Here is an 18095-nt window from a genome sequence, read left to right on the forward strand (position 1 = left end):
ATAATTTTATACTTCTCAAGAAATATAATATAATGAAATAAATTTTATGTTACTTTTTACGCAGTAATAAAATAATTAAAACTTAATAATGACCATTAAAGTGCAGCATAATTATATCTTGGTGAAACTCGAAGATAAGTACCTACTAATAAAATTTATTATTTTAAAGGAAGCTTTAAACATTTATTTTGTTTTTGTATTTAAAAAAAAATATATGAATTCTGTCTTCTCTCACAAAAAATAAATATGACATGAATATACATAACACCTAATATTATAAACAGTTCATAATGGTCATTTTCATGATTAGTTCTACAATATACGAGGGTGGGTCAATAAGTCCTTAGAAAAGCTGACAGGTGGCGCGACTAGTACTGTAAGCGGTTTGTTTTCATGCAGCGGCACTACCGATTCAGTATGCTGCGAATTTTCAATCAGATTGGTCGGGTTGTTGTGTGTTTCTCGTACATTTAAAAAAATAATTGCTTGTGGAAAATGGAAAAATGGAAAATGGAGAAAAATGAGTTTAGAGCTGTTATTAAACATTTTAATATAAAAGGGTTAACAGCAAAGGAAATAAAAAATGAGTTGGATTTAGTTCACGGCATATCTGCTCCTTCACTTGCAACTATTTATAACTGCTTAAATAAATTTAAACGTGGTCGTACATCAACAAAGGATGAACCACGCTCAGGACGTCCTGTAGAGGTGACTACACCAGAAAAGATCAATAAAATCCACGATATGGTGTTAAGTGACCGAAGATTAAAGTTGAGTGAGATAATTGAGGTTACAGGGATCTCAAAAGGTAGCGTCATTTCTATTTTACATGACAAATTGGGCATGAAAAAAATTTCTGCAAGATGGGTGCCGCGTTTGCTCACAGTCGACAATAAATGCAATAGGGTGGTGGCCTCTTAAGCCCTGTTGTCGCTCATGCAACGCAATCCGGATGAATTTTTTCGTCGCTTTGTGACTGTAGATGAAACATGGATACACCACTATACTCTCGAGACGAAAGAACAGTCAAAGCAGTGGATTGCGAAAGGCGAACCATGTCCAAAGAAGGCAAAAACCGTAAAATCAGCTGGTAAGGTTATGGCTACAGTATTTTGGGATGCACGTGGAATTATTTTCGTTGACTATTTGGAAAAAGGAAAAACAATAACAGGGGATTATTATGCATCTTTATTGGACCAGCTAAAAAACAAAATTGAAGAAAAACGGCCTCATTTAAACAGGAAAAAAATCCTCTTTCATCAGGACAATGCCCGTGTTCACACATGTTTACGATCAATGGCTAAAATTGAAGAATTGAAATTCGAATTGGTCGACCACCCACCGTATTCACCAGATTTAGCCCTCAGTGACTTTTTCCTTTTCCTAAACTTAAAAAAATGGCTAAGTGGACAACGTTTTTTTTCAAATGAAGAAGTCATCGATCGGACAAATGCTTATTTTGAGGACCTTCCGAAAACTTATTTTTCTGACGGTTTAAAAAAAATTGAGAAACGTCTAACCAAGTGTATTGAGCTCCAAGGAGATTATGTTGAGAAATAAAAAAAAAATACAAAAAAAAAACTGTTTTAATGCTTTTTTCTAAGGAATTATTGACCCACCCTCGTATTTAAACATTTACTTTATTCTTTTCTGTTTCGTCAACCCCAGAATTGTTTAATTCTATAATAATTGTATATATTTATATTCTATATAATATGTTTAGTTTCATTATAAAACTGCGTCAACAAGATTATTATTCCGTGTCGATGTTAGAACAAGTTTTTCGTAAAAATAATTATCAAAAAATACATGACAAAAAGAGAAATACTTAACGGCCCACGTGCTCGTCGTAGGTCAAAATTGAGTTTTTATTGTATTTTCAAACCATGATCCTAGACACTCCTTAAACGTTGTAGATAATCTATTTATATAATTTTGAAGTCTTATTATCCTTTATAGTTATTTTTAACATTTGATGACTGCATAAAGTATTTTTGTTACATAAAATAGTATTCTTTTAAACCTCTCGCTCTAATGTTTTAGAATATAGTCATATTTCGGTACATAACTGTGCAGTGGTGTTAAGATTTTTTACGTTTATTAATTTTAAAACGCATTTATGAAACCATTAGTATAATTTATTACGAGATAATTTTTGTAAAATATTCACGATAAAAAATTATATTGATAATCTCTGTGATCCCAAATTTGACAAGAATTAGGCATTTTATTATTCAAAAAATCGGCAAGATTAACACATTTGAAAATAATTCTAAAGATATTTATTATAAGCTATGTCTTTGACCATTCAAGTGTATTAAACATCTTATGAACAATGATTGCTTTATAATAATCATTGACCTATGAATAAAGTAGTGTTTTTTTGAAATACGCCATTTCTTTTGTCATTCCCCAGTGGTTAAGCTACAATATACGACCGTAACCATAAATTGACAAACTATAATTGAAGTAAGAAGTAAAATGATATAAACGCGCGTGTTTGAACATGTACCGTTTAAAAAAAAATAAAAATAAAATCGGTTAGGTACATGTTCAAACACGCGCGTTAACATAATTTTACTCCTTACTTTAATTATAGTTTGTCAATTTATGGTTACGGCCGTATGTTGTAGCTTAACTACTAGGGAATGACAAAAGAAATGGCGTATTTCAAAAAAACACTACCTTATTCTTAGGTCAATAATTATTATAAAGCAATAATTATTCATAAGATGTTTATCACATTTGAATGGTCAAAGACATAGTTTATAATAAATATTTTTAGAATTATTTTCAAATGTGTTAATTTTGCCGATTTTTTGAATAATAAAATGCCTAATTCTTGTCAAATTTGGGATCACAGAGATTATCAATATAATTTTTTATCGTGAATATTTTACAAAAATTATCTCGTAATAAATTATACTCATGGTTTCATAAATGCGTTTTAAAATTAATAAACGTAAAAAATCTTAACACCACTGCACAGTTATGTACCGAAATATGACTATATTCTAAAACATTAGAGCGAGAGGTTTAAAAGAATACTATTTTATGTAACAAAAATACTTTATGCAGTCATCAAATCTTAAAAATAACTATAAAGGATAATACGGTTTCAAAATTATATAAATAAATTATCTACAAGGTTTAAGGAGTGTCCAGGATCATGGTTTGAAAATACAATAAAAACTCAATTTTGACCTTCGACGAGCATGTCCCCCTTTATTAAAATGAATTTTTGTTTCTTCCTTATTTTTAAGCAATTTTACGCCAACGTAGCAAAACAAGTTTTATTTACCACGTGTGATCCTAAGAATATCATAATATGTATATATGCACGAGTGGAGGTTGTATTAACAGATTTTTACGAGAAATAGATATTAGTCACTTATTCAGCCTATAAGGCATGGGTCTAAGTCCAAACACACGTCAAAAAGCAATATTTTTCAATATGTTACATCCGTGTTTTGAAATATTTGAACAAAGTATACATAACAAGATATACTTTGTGTATATCTTACTGTATATTTTGATTAAGGGGGGACATGCTCGTCGAAGGTCAAAATTGAGTTTTTATTGTATTTTCAAACCATGATCCTGGACACTCCTTAAACGTTGTAGATAATCTATTTATATAATTTTGAAGCCTTATTATCCATTATAATTATTTTAAACATTTGATGACTGCATAAAGTATTTTTGTTACATAAAATAGTATTCTTTTAAACCTCTCGCTCTAATGTTTTAGAATATAGTCATATTTCGGTACATAACTGTGCAGTGGTGTTAAGATTTTTTACATTTATTAATTTTTAAACGCATTTATAAAACCATTAGCATAATTTATTACGAGATAATTTTTGTAAAATATTCACGATAAAAAATTATATTGATAATCTCTGTGATCCCAAATTTGACAAGAATTAGGCATTTTATTATTCAAAAAATCATCAAGATTAACACATTTGAAGATAATTCTAAAGATATTTATTATAAGCTATTTCTTTAACCATTCAAGTGTGATAAACATCTTATGAATAATGATTGCTTTATAATAATTATTGACCTAAGAATAAGGTAGTGGTTTTTTGAAATACGCCATTTTTTTTGTCATTCCCTAGTGGTTAAGCTACAACATACGGCCGTAGCCATAAATTGACAAACTATAATTAAAGTAGGGAGTAAAATTATGTTAACGCGCGTGTTTGAACATGTACCTAACAGAATTTTTTTTTATTTTTTTTTAAACGGTACATGTTCAAACACGCGCGTCAATATCATTTTACTCCCTACTTCAATTATAGTTTGTCAATTTATGGCTACGGCCGTATGTTGTAGCTTAACCACTGGGGAATGACAAAAGAAATGGCGTATTTCAAAAAAACACTACCTTATTCTTAGGTCAATAATTATTATAAAGCAATCATTATTCATAAGATGTTTATCACACTTGAATGGTCAAAGACATAGCTTATAATAAATATCTTTAGAATCATCTTCAAATGTATTAATCTTGCCGATTTTTTGAATAATAAAATGCCTAATTCTTGTCAAATTTGGGATCACAGAGATTATCAATATAATTTTTTATCATGAATATTTTACAAAAATTATCTCGTAATAAATTATACTAATGGTTTTATAAATGCGTTTAAAAATTAATAAATGTAAAAAATCTTAACACCACTGCACAGTTATGTACCGAAATATGACTATATTCTAAAACATTAGAGCGAGAGGTTTAAAAGAATACTATTTTATGTAACAAAAATACTTTATGCAGTCATCAAATGTTTAAAATAATTATAATGGATAATAAGGCTTCAAAATTATATAAATAGATTATCTACAACGTTTAAGGAGTGTCCAGGATCATGGTTTGAAAATACAATAAAAACTCAATTTTGACCTTCGACGAGCATGTCCCCCCTTAATGTTGCTCATAAAAAACATAATGATTGATTTCATAAAATTTATTTAATATTAATTATATTATTATGACCCCAGTTTCCCCATTTCATTTATTTATAATATATAATAAAAAATATGCTTATAAATAACCACGTAGGTGGTACTTCATTTTTTACTGACTCTTCAGAAACATTATTACACATTAGGTACATAGTATACCAAATATGAACTATACATTATAATAATATATTAGTCTTGATGAGTCTGTAATGCATAAACTATCCCTTTCTGATACACGCGTCTTTGTTGCACAATTGCATAAAAATCACCCGTGTTGCATCCCGCTCATGCACACTGCACTTAAACGCTCAGTCAAATATGTGCAATTCGCTCATTGGTATTCAAATCGACGCACTCTTTAGATATGAGTATTATTATCCTATATTGCTTGCTTATGATATAAAAATAGTATTATCATAAGGAATGTTGACAGGTGGCACTACCAACGTTTGATTTTTTCTCGTTATACAATTAATAAATAATAACCATATCATATTGGGCAGTTTTGTATAACTTAGATATTGTCTATAAAGAATGTTTGATAAATAAATATTATATAATAATATATAAGTAGATAAATTAAATAATTTATTAGTTTTACCTATGCCTAGTCTACGGAATCCTTAAAAAAATTGCAAAAAAATTGCAAAAAAATTGTTTATTTTTAAACTCGTTAACAAAACATTTTAAAATTTACAAAGAAATACAAAACAATTACGTCACATCACTACAGGACTGATTGTAGCACATTTTCCGTACCTCTACGGTATTTCCCGTCTACGCTTCTACAACGCGACGAAGCTTTGCTTCTACGTTGCTACGTCTAGATCTTCGGATGACCGACGATTTAGTTCTCTCTGTAATTATTTTCACTCGTTTTTTTTCATCTGGCCATAAGCAGGAGAGCGCAAATGGCCAAGTACTTTCAGTACACGTAAGCCAGGTGTGCGCCAACTTTTTTTGCGAACCATTGCCACGAATTTTAAACGCACCCGCAGGTGTAGGTAGTTATTTTGAAATACGCCCCGGGGGCATATTGTGCCGTGTCTTTTGAAATTGGCGTAGAAATTTTTAAAGATTGTAATATTAAGCTTCCGCAAAGGTCGTTGGATTTATGGAAGTTTCCTGTTCGGCTCGTGTAGGTAATAATAAATACTATAAAAAATTAAATCAGTTAAATAAATTAATCAGTTATTTAATTACAAGTAATATCAAACAAATGTAAAATTATAGAGTCACAGTCATCATTCTGCCATTGATGATAATATGATCTACCAATCTTTAGTTTAATCAGGAGTATATTCAAGGAAGCTTTTTGATATAGGAAAATGTGGTCCAGGTAGAATGCAGATATTATGGTTAAATAATGTAATATCATTTTATAAGAGTTGAAGTTAGTATAAGTTCGAAGAATAAAAAGATAACTCTATTATATTAACAAAATCGAAGGAAAACTACTGCATAACACATAATCAAGATTTCCATTGTTTGGTGTTTATGTACATAACAATCGATTACCTAAAATTTTATTTTCAGTTATTACAATATAAGTGACATATTTTTAGCTATTTCTAAAATATTAATTAATTGTAGGTACTATCTACTGCAACTGAATCCTTCTCTAAGTGTGAGGCCTCAGTACCAGGGTTCGGCGCAGTATTGAGCGTTTTGCGCAACTCAAACGTATAAATGTATAACCAAAAAAAGACATTGTCTACGAACATTTTCACACACGGTTATACGTTTGAGTTGCGCAAAATGCTCAACGCTGCGCCAAACGCTGCCACTCAGGACGTACACTAAACCAGCAAGATTACTCAGAATTGAGCAGCAGACATTCATTTTACAACATTCAATTTCACCCGTATTTACTTTAAATGATCGATTGCATTGCTGATTATTTAGATAATAATATGTCTGGATTTTATAAAGTAGTATGCCAATTAAGGCTGCCCTAATACAAGCAAAAAGTCTCACCCACCTCATATCCTGATCCTTGCCATGCCGATAATAATTAACGGTGAGTCATTCATCAACCGTGCGCTTATAAACAATTATAACCTACAGTATATTTGAGTATCAACTGCCGCGCACCGGATGACACAATAAACAATACCGCGTTAGAGTGATAGTGTAACCAGGAGTGACAACCAGACCACGGCGCCAGCTTCAACAGCATACAAGTTCAGTGGCTGCCCCCAGCATCCACATCTACCATCACAATCATACAAAAATTACAGTCCACTATAAAAAGCGGAACCAGTAGTGCATACTACAAAATACCTTATTTTACTTTTGCTAATAGACTAATAGTTGAACAGGGTTTTTAAGCTCTTATCAACTTTACATTAATGTCGAATTTTATGAAGAAATTCGATTATAAATTTAAAAAAAATAAAAGTATATCTTCGCTTAAGTATTTTTAAAGTAGGCAAATTATTCATGGAATATTATAAATAATATTACATTAGATATGATACGAGTACATATGGTATGTTATCATATTATTTATGTCCCTACAAGTAACTTTAAAAAGCTTTTACATATTATTTAAGTGAGTGACATACGTATCGTTTCTCCATAAAAACAGTATTTTACTGACATTCAAGAAAGGGATATAATAATAAAAAAAATATATATAAAGATGAGCTGTCTAGACATCTATTTAGAGAATATTCGTTTTATAACCGTTTAATCCCATGGGATTTTTTCATAAAAAAACACTGTAATAACAAAACCGTTTAGTGGATTTTATTTTTGATTCATATTAATTATTATTTGACTTTATTTGTAGCAGCCATAGTAGTAAACATGATTATAAATTACATCAGTGTTTTTTAAATTTTTTGTCCTGCTGCACCCTTATTGTCTAAAAAAAATGCATGACGCCGTAAAATTACCAATTGGAATGTGTAAACTATTCTCCACGGTTTCTCAAATTTCGGAATCAAAGTAAAACATAGTGATATACATAAGTAAAGTGAACTTTAAATGCCGTCCCATATTATTTTTGGCCTCAAATTTTATTTAAAGTCATACCTACCTAATTTCACTAATTGAAACAAATACAGGCTAATGACTTTTTGTAAATCAAGTAAGTAAGACATCATATTATAGGAATCGAAAATTTATCGCTTAATCCAATTTTTTTCCTAAAAATTCTACTGTTCTCAGATCTTGAATTAACGTAAACTTCTCAGTATGCTCTCAAAAGTATTTTTTAAACCTGTTGCCAAGGTGAGGTTCAAAAATGATTTTATATTGTGAATAAATGCATTTGAGGTCACAATGGAGTGTATCATCGTGAAGTCGATCAGCGTTGTGAAGTCGATCGGCGATGGAGTGTAGCATCGTCAGCGCAGGATTTGAATACCATTATATAACATAGTAGATTTATGATATTATAACATTTTGTAGATGTGCCTACATAAAAAAAAATAATTAACAAGTCATCATGTATATTATAAAATAATTATTCTAAGCCCTTAGTGTCATCAATTGTCTATAAATAAGTAGTGGAAATCTAAATGTTATGAAGATATATAGGGTAGCTATTGATTTGAAACGCGCTTTAAAGCGAACAATCCACCTACTAGAGGCACGTGTAACTTGAAATCTTTTTTATTTGTATAAAATTTAATTTAACATTTTCAAAATATTCAAGCTTGGTTTGATATAATTAAAAAACGTTACAGGTAATAGACATTTATTGTAATCAATGTTTTTTAAAATAAATATAATAAACATTAAAACTCTGAATAATTAGTCAACCGACGTCTCTGTATACTAGAGAAAATTTAAAAAAATGTGATATACCTGATTGGTACACGATATATTTTTTCACAAGTTCCGAAGTCCGTATTGAGGTAGGTACTGGATAAATAAATCAACGTATTTTGGTTAAAAAGGGGTATAATAATTATTATTAGTAGTTAGTCAAATGTGATACTGACATGTGGTTATCTCCGTTTTTAACTTTATAAAAATGGTTTAATAGAACAAAATAATGGCATTATCGTATCAAATAGGTAAGTACCTCTATGACAAGAATTTATTTTTTGTTTGTATTACTGCAAAAACGTATTCCTTTTCCTGTTTTCGTGATAACCATTTTAGCAATAAAATAGTACTTCCATTAAGAATTAATAAGTACTTTTTAATGAATCTATATAGTATCTGAAATTCATCTATATAAAAGATAAAGAATATAAAATATGGTAAAAAATAATTTTTAATACAAAATATTTTTGTTTAAAGTATACAACCACTGCAAGAAAAAACGTTTCATACCCCTTTCATTATTTTTAATATTCCTCATCTTTTCATCTTGGTTACTACGACCGAAATGAACCGAGTCTTACGGCATCTGCAATACAGCCTTCGCTTTCCCTGGAAGCCTTTCCAGGTGGTGCTGGAGCTTTATTGTGGCGTACATACCTGCCACAAGAGTTTGGTTAATCAAACACGGAAAGATAATGCCTTTTGCATGTCGACGCTAACTTTTCGCCGACCGCAAAATAAGAAAATGGAAAACAAAATAAAACAGACAACGCAGCAGGGATTCTACCGATCCCGGGAAAATATACATCTGGATTTACTACTCTTTTACTTTTATTTTCCGACCTACTAGGAAATTTAACATCTAATCCTGGAAATTTATTGTTTGTTTTGGATTTCAGTATTAGTATGTTCTATTTTATTTTGCTGTTTAATATTCTTCTAGCTTCACGTCACTCTAATGACTGAGATTTTTCTCAAATTTATAGATTTTGTATTAAATTCTTTCACTTAGTAATTTCACTTCATTAGCTTTTTGTGTCATGCTGATAGTCTAGTAGGTAACAGTAATAATAATATAATAAGCCTGCCACATTAAATCTAACTGCTAATATATTACGATTGATTTTGTATGTCAATATTAATGATACCCTGCTGAAGTCAATCTATTTCCGGATGATAGCCTCCCCCAGCTCTTCCCACTATTCTCAGTTCATAGTTTTTTAAAAAGTATGTATGTATATATGTATGAATGTACGGTATGTATATACCGAACATTTTGAGTTCGTATATCCAGCGGATTTTAGAGTATTTTTGTGGTCGTTTGTATCCATTGGGTACCACTGTATGACGGCATTTGTCCATCAGTTATCCAATCACCAAACAAAATGTCCGACACATTATCATTTAATTTGCCATATTGTCAAAATGTATTCACAAAAGATGTTTACATATTTAAAAATCGAACAACGACCGTATTCATAACGTGAAAATAGTTTATTTATATCAATTTTAAAGTTTCAAGTTTAGAATGTTCCATTTAAATTAAATTATCTTAATTACAGCATATTGTATATTTTACGTAATAGATATTTATGTTTTTACCGATATCGTACTTCAATGAAACCAATTTTTTTTTAAATAATTTTTATTCTAACATAATATTAAACTGAAAAGTTTTAATAATGATTTCATTTCAGAGTAAATGAACAATATTTAAAGTTGTAAAATTATTGAAAGAAAAACAAGATATATGGAATATGCAATCAAATTATGTTAATATTAATGATAAATAGTCCCGGTATTCTGAGATGCATAGATAATCAGGAATACCGGTGTGGGAAACCCTAGGGTTGTACAGTTAAGCGACCTAAAGCCTCAAATCGTCCCTTAGAATAAGGATGTAAGGACACGCAAGAGCTTTGAAGTATTAAGTTGAATTGTTATTTGACCTCGTTGGATACTTACTTTAAAACGTTTTGCCAAAAAAACAACGGGAACTTTCTCAAAGTTTTTCTTCGTTCTTTCTTTATGAATTTGGCACATTTTTGTATAAACATAACACCGCAAAGCCCATGGTCAAAGTTAAGAAGTTCATTCGACTATATGGATTTCAATTACTGAATGTTAATTTATTTTACTCATGACGATTGCAATTAAATTGGATTTTAAATTTATAAAAAATGTGCCCAAGGTTCTATGATTAAAAACAAAACAATATTTTTTTTTACTTTTCATCTATATAATACCTAATATGTATGTATTCACTTTTGTCTAAGTAATGAAATTTTTATATATAAATATAAGTGTTTATTTATCTATAATGTCAACTATTTTGCGTTCTTACAACAAATAATGACCACAACTCCATATATATATACAGTGGAACCCCGATTTACCGTTCTCGCATAAATCGCTTTCCCGCACAGATCGTTCATTTTTGAAAGTCCCGCCAAACACCCATAAGAACAATGTTAAACAATCCCACGTTAACCATTCCCCAATTTATTGTCTTCCTCGGTCTATCGTTTAAATATTATGGTCCCGTCACAAATATTAACCCGATTGACCGTTTTGGTTGAATTTTTTTCATTTTGCTTTCGTAGAATTGTTTATGATAGGTAAATACTACAGACCTTTTAGTCAGGTTCACACAGGTCGGCGCTCAAGCTTGTCTCGCATCTCATCACGAATTTTTCGCAATTAAAATGCCCCCCATGAAGAAAACTAGAACTCTAGCTGAGAAAATGAAAATAATAAATTCAAAACGTCGAAAAAAATCTAAGAGAAAAACGAGTTTTTTATTTTTTATATATCACGCATTTATCGTTTCCCGCATTTATCGTTTTTTTTCTTAGAGTCCCTTGAAAACCGTAGAATCGGGGGTTTCACTATATGACATATATATATATATATATATATATATATATATATATATATATATATATATATATAAAGTTATGACATTTGATGAAACTAGATAATATAATTAAAATTAAAACTACCCACTTAATTCACACATAACATAATCGGGAACAGATTATATTACTTTAATGGTGTACATTAGTTTATATTGTCGTGGGTACCGAGTTCTAATCCTTTTAGAAAAATTCTCATATTATTTTTCAATGTATGTTACCCTACATTATAGGCCTGATAGATTGAGCAAGTAGCTTGCATCCATTTTTCTAAAACAAACAAAAATCTTTCTATAGAGTTTACAATTTTCGCTGGAGCGCTTTCTAAATTTCGTAATTATTTGGCAATCGGGTTTTGTATTTTAAATCGTAGGATCGAACACGGTAAAAACATCTGCTGTTTTATACTATATATCACCGAATAATTAGATAATATTATATTCTTTGTCTACCGCAACCAGAATTTGAGTTTTCAATTATATATGTATGTGATTTTCTCAAAGCTGGGTATTTGTGATTGTTTATCTTCCATTACTAATGACACTATTAGTTTACTATACTACTAACTGTCATGGGGCCTCATGGGTTGTTATAGTGTTGTATAATTACGACATTTTACATCTACATACATAAAATATACAATTTTTCAAAAAAATAATGGTTATTGAGCGATATCTCCGTAAAAGTTTACGACTCTATTGTGATATGAACAAAAAGAGAAATAATTTTACCATTCTCGTCCTGATTTTTAGTTTAGGTCATAACCACACGATTTGTAATCCTTCAATTTATTATATTGTTTTTCTTTCTCTACGCTGGTTGTCAACAATTTATGAGAATTGCTAATTTTACAATAGTCATTATTTCTTATTTTAATATTATTAGTAATAAGTGAAAAAAATAGTTATAGGTATTGTGTGACTGCAATACTATATTCCCCATTTAAAAATAAAAAAAAAAGAAATTAGAGTGATACCTTTCAAGATATACATGTAACTAAAAACATCAGTTTCTTCATACCAGAGAAAATAATGATGAATAACCATATTGTTTTTTTATAAATATAAGTAATACGAAAAATATATACTTGCAATATTTTTTTGATACATCAACTGGTCATAAGGGCCAAAATGGCAGTATTGAAGTGAATTGCAAATATCCATGCTTTGAGAAAATCAAAAATATTGTGACCTCACAGCGAATCGAACCCGTAGCCTCCGAATGAAAGGCCAATGCCTTACGCATTGGACTACGAGGGACTATCAAGATTTTACATGAACAAGTTTACAAGATGATATGAACGACTTACATTAATAATACATATCGAAAAAACCGCGGTAAATTGTTGATTTGACGAAACGTTCATCAATTTAATCGATCCCAATATATTGAGCGAAGGACTAAAAACCATACTTCGTTATAATCTATTAATATATAGCAATCATACCACTCAACATTTTACTAATAATTAGTGATACACTTTAATATGTAGCTTTTATTGTTAAAACAAAACATTAGAACAATAGTAATTATTAGCGTTTTCTCAATTATAACTAAATTAGTAGTGTCTATTTTGATTGGTAATTACGACAATATCTATTGTAATATATGTACTGAGCCATTAATATAAATAAGAAGGACAACCTATGAATTCTCACTCAACTCATCGACTCCATCACGATACGTGCAGAGTGCACTCGAAGTCTCTCATTGTGTCTTGCATCAAGTGCATTCTTATAATTAATCTCTCGATCATATCGATCTCACCAGTAGGTACATTATTACATCGCGATTATAATCTGACGTCATCATCCTTATTATTGTATTCAGTGTATTCTCATAACAACTAATAAACTATCACCCCGACAAACAAGCAACTATGACCTTCTCTTTACCACTACCAGTCATCTACTGCCAAAAATATAACTAGCTATCCGTATAAGTTATAATGCTTTGTTTAGTAGTAAAAATTGTAAATTAGTTTTTATATTAGAGATATTCATCCTCAAGGAACTGCAAGAAAAAATATTATTAAATTCAAAAATTCTAAAAGTATGTAGTTAAATTTGAATGGATTCAAGCTCTTTACCATTACATTTAAGTCGTTTTTTGCGACCCGAGATTCACCTTTCGGCATCTTTAGGCGTCGTGTACACTCACCAAAGGTAAACACACACTGACAACGATCTCTCTTTACTCTATCTTATATAACAAATCAATACAATCAAGTAGGTAAAAACTCCATTACCTACCTATCAAGTCAAAGGTTACAAAAAAATACAATAAACAAATTATGAATAGTTGAAGTGTCAGTAAGAAACCTAATTAGTAAAAACCCTATCTTATTAATAACAATACACTCGATAGCATATTATAATAAATCGTCAAAACATAATAATAGATCATTATTCTTTATGAACAATAAAAATACTACATTCAAGAGGTGTAAATCATCAATTCTAAGAAAAATAATTAATGGGGTTAACTAATGAGATATTAGTCTTTAATAATATTCTTACATAGTACCTACTTTTTTATAACATTATTTAAAAAAAATACATATAAACTCGCCTAATATAATACATATTATAAACTCACCTAATATACACTTATACATACCTAAATCCTCATACATACATATATAAATTTTGTACCTATAACATTGACCATAATATAGTCTCATCTGTAAAACATCATATAGGATATAACAAAAGGCTACTAGGAAAGCTAACTTGATCATCCAAAATAGGTGAGGTCTGTAACTGTGCTCTAGTTATTTCTAATATTTTTTCTTTGTAGAATAATTTATAATCACCCGTATGACAAAAAAACGACTTAAATGGAATAGTACAGAGCTTAAATCCATTATAATTTAAATTAAAATTCCATCAAGTACCTTCAGTCGATAGTATTAATATTAAGTATGTTGTTATCGTTATAATTGATATACCTCCCAATAATATGGCACTGCTGATAAAAACAGTTATAGGTTTTGGTTTTGAAACATAGTGATTATCCAATACATTAGTTTTCGTCGGTTTTTCCAGTGGTGGGTAAACGTTGGAGGTTTTAGGGGAGGTCAGTTCTAGGAAACGTCTTCTCCGGTTGATTTATAGATAAATTTCAACCACAAACTTCTTTTTACTGTGGCGTATATTGAAAAAGAGTTAAACGACGTAGCATATTTTTTTTAACTCAAATATATTATGGTGAATTAAATATTTGGCAGATATGAAAACTGTACATAAATGATTCGCTGTTCTAAAATCATTCTGAAGACAGGAATGCTAATTTGATTTAAAATTTGATCAATCACTATTCTGACAGATGTACTAAAACTGCTACGTTTTATTAATCATTTCTGTATCATAAAGCATAATATATCATAATAGGATAAATAGCATACCTACTCCGTGAAATTTATTACATACTTTCACTTAATACTTAATACCAAAAACTCTTTATTATCTATGAAGCATATAACAATATGTTATAATTTTTAATAAACATTGCTGAGCCCTACACACCTGTAAATATATGTTTTTTTTTTGTATATAATATGAGCTTTCAAAGCTTACAGCAATACTACCGCTTCCGGTAATTCTATATAATTTGAGGCTCATTTTCTTGATTTTGATTCTATAAGTAGGTACTTTTGTAAGTCATATCAAATCCAGCTCCGTGTGCTAAATATAATTAATCAGGAGGTTGATTAAAAGGCTATTTATATTCATCACCCGCTATTTAATTTTTTTACTAGGTACTAACTTTAAAGATGTTGTTTATTAATTTTAATGATGTTAAGAAATTTTATATTCTTGTATTAAATTTTTCAAATTATTGTTAAGTAACTAATACTTTTAAAAAAAGAAAATATTCTATTTGTGGTCTTTAATGACGTGATTGATGATTTTTTACGATTGTCACATAATGGCGGAATATAAGGGTTACCGGCTTTCAAACTAACAGCCTCATTTATTATATTATAATATATTTATCATATACTGATAAGTACTTTATTATAACATTATGTCAATGTAGAAGTCAAATATAAATGTTAAATAATATTGTTATGTAAAGAATTTACCGCTGATATTAAAAGATGGTTGCATCTATGCCAGACATTTTTGGAACTTTTGAACCAAATCGGATATAAACGAGAATGTTTTGGCTGCCAAAAGTCAGCGTATGCCATAGCATTACTAGCCCAATTACTCCGGCGATATATTGTCAATTTTCTACTACATAAGTGCCATTAGTTAGTGCAATAAAGTGGAAAACTGCGAGAGAGATATCTACCGCGCAACCCTCAGGGTGTATATGAACCACCATAAATAAGGGAGGTTAACTCTACAACGGTGGCGAATACTAAAAAATTGAAATTATATTAAAAAAAATATTTTTATACCTGATTATATACTTAGTGGGTAATAAGGTTTTTGGCCTTTTTATGGTATTACTTTATTATATTAACAAGAGTTATTTATTGTATTCGTTATAGATGAATGCGAAAATGCTGACGGATGAAACCCGGGTTGCAAAAAAATACTGAAATAAAATAGTACAGAAGTAATTAAATCAATTAGAAGTAAAATGGAAATTCCATCAAACACCCTCATTTGATAGTATTAATAATTATAACGTTCTCTAATTATTGTCCTGCTAAGTAAAAAGACAGTGTTTTGGTTTTAGTGAAATTATAACCTAAGTTTAAAACTAGATTTTCTTTTATATTATATAAAATTACTAAATTGTTTGGACATAATCTATAAATAAACAGTGTATATTATAGATTATATTTTCAAAAACTCAATTACTTAAAAAAAATATAAGAGCAAAGGTAGTTTAAAACTTTGGTTTTCATTTCACTAAAACCAAAAACTTGTCTCTTTACTTAGTTGAGCAGGTTATCGAAAGTCTTGTTTTCAATTATTAATATACCAATCCCAAGTTAAAATATTTATTTGGTGGCTTTTTTACTGCCGTTTTGGAATAAACTCAGAGAGGATAGACATTGAAGTAAGTAGGTAGTATGTTTGTATAATTTTCATAATATTTAAATTATTTTTACGAGTCAAAAAAAAAGGTTAAAATAAAATGATTGCTTAGTATCGAGTGTTCACCACTGGTATATCGAGGGTATATGCAAGACCCCTCTTTCGACTGAATGGGTTAATATTTCCGCGGGGTGTTTGATTATTGAAAATATGATTATGAATTTATACAACCTCATTTAGATATCCCACGATAAAAGGGTGGTTCATTTCATGGTAGTATTAAAATCAAAGATAACAAAAATTTGAATTTAAAAGTAAGCTTATCTGTTTATATTGCCGTAAGAGCTATGGTTGATTGAATATTAATAATATATTAAAGAATCAACTAAAGGTACTTTGAGAGGAATCGCTTGTAGTAATCCACCTTTTATGTTTTCTTCACTACTCATTTATTGAAAATAATATTGTTAATATCCTTGCGCTTTTTTTTCTCAAACTGTTTTCTACAATAAATACCTACAACCTGTTTCCAAGTACGTATTGCACCATCAATCTCTAATTGATGATACAAGTATTAGGAATGAGCTCCTTCTGAATTCCTGCCAGAAGATGATCTAGCTTTAAACCCTCAGTTGTTTCTTGAATAGATATAATATGTGACTCCATGCCGATTGTAGAAATTACCAGTGGCCGTATATTGTGCCATAATATATTTTTTAAGTTGAATGGATGGATAGCCTCATGTATTCATTTATCGTATCTAAATTAGTATTAACAATATATTTGCATAACTATACAGCAATTCTACAATCTAATTATTAAAATATTTCTTTTAATCAACGAATAATTCATCTGATTGAGAAAGTAACGTGGTATAGTGAACATACATAGGTAATTTAAAACGTACATACATCCACCAAACTTTATAAACTCGTCTATCTGGCAGGCTTTTGGGCGTCACTGTAGGCGTTTACTGCCCCATGGGTACAACTGTATGCACAGCATTTGTCCAGCGGTTATCCACACGCCGAGCGACATGTCTGATCCATTGCCATTTCATCTTCTTAGCAACTTCTATCATATCGCTTACTCTTGTCTGCTTCCTTATCCATTGGTTCCTTTCCATACCACGTTACGCTACTCATATATTTTTTTTTAATTTCTCTTACATTAAGAATCCATGTTACATATGCATGGATGAGCGTTGGTAGCATATATTGGTTGAGCACTTTATGCTTAAGACATAATGGGAGTACACTTTTGAATATTCTTTTCAGGCGCCCAAATGCACTACATGCCAAATTTTGAGTACCTAGTCTATTCACCTAAATTTAGTGACTAGTGTTACCTCAATTCATTATAAAGACGGTAGCCATCGGCTTACTATATTTTAGTTATCGCATTACAGATAATCGCAAAAATAACACCC

At 29.9% G+C, this 18095-nt stretch overlaps 1 protein-coding gene across 1 annotated transcript in view; it reads right to left on the minus strand.

Moving 5' to 3' along the window:
• The window catches only part of LOC147072772 (lachesin-like), a 92795-nt gene extending 75017 nt beyond the window's left edge, over window positions 1-17778 (minus strand). Inside the window, exon 1 of the mRNA XM_085945706.1 lies at window positions 17757-17778. Within this exon, the coding sequence (XP_085801832.1) occupies window positions 17757-17778 (22 nt within the window). The remainder of the gene's footprint in view (window positions 1-17756) is intronic.
• Window positions 17779-18095: the final 317 nt, after the last annotated feature.

Source organism: Rhyacophila brunnea, unplaced genomic scaffold, assembly GCF_057557595.1.
Source record: "Rhyacophila brunnea isolate RB1 unplaced genomic scaffold, BYU_Rbru_1.0 scaffold_19, whole genome shotgun sequence".
Lineage (NCBI taxonomy): Eukaryota > Metazoa > Arthropoda > Insecta > Trichoptera > Rhyacophilidae > Rhyacophila > Rhyacophila brunnea.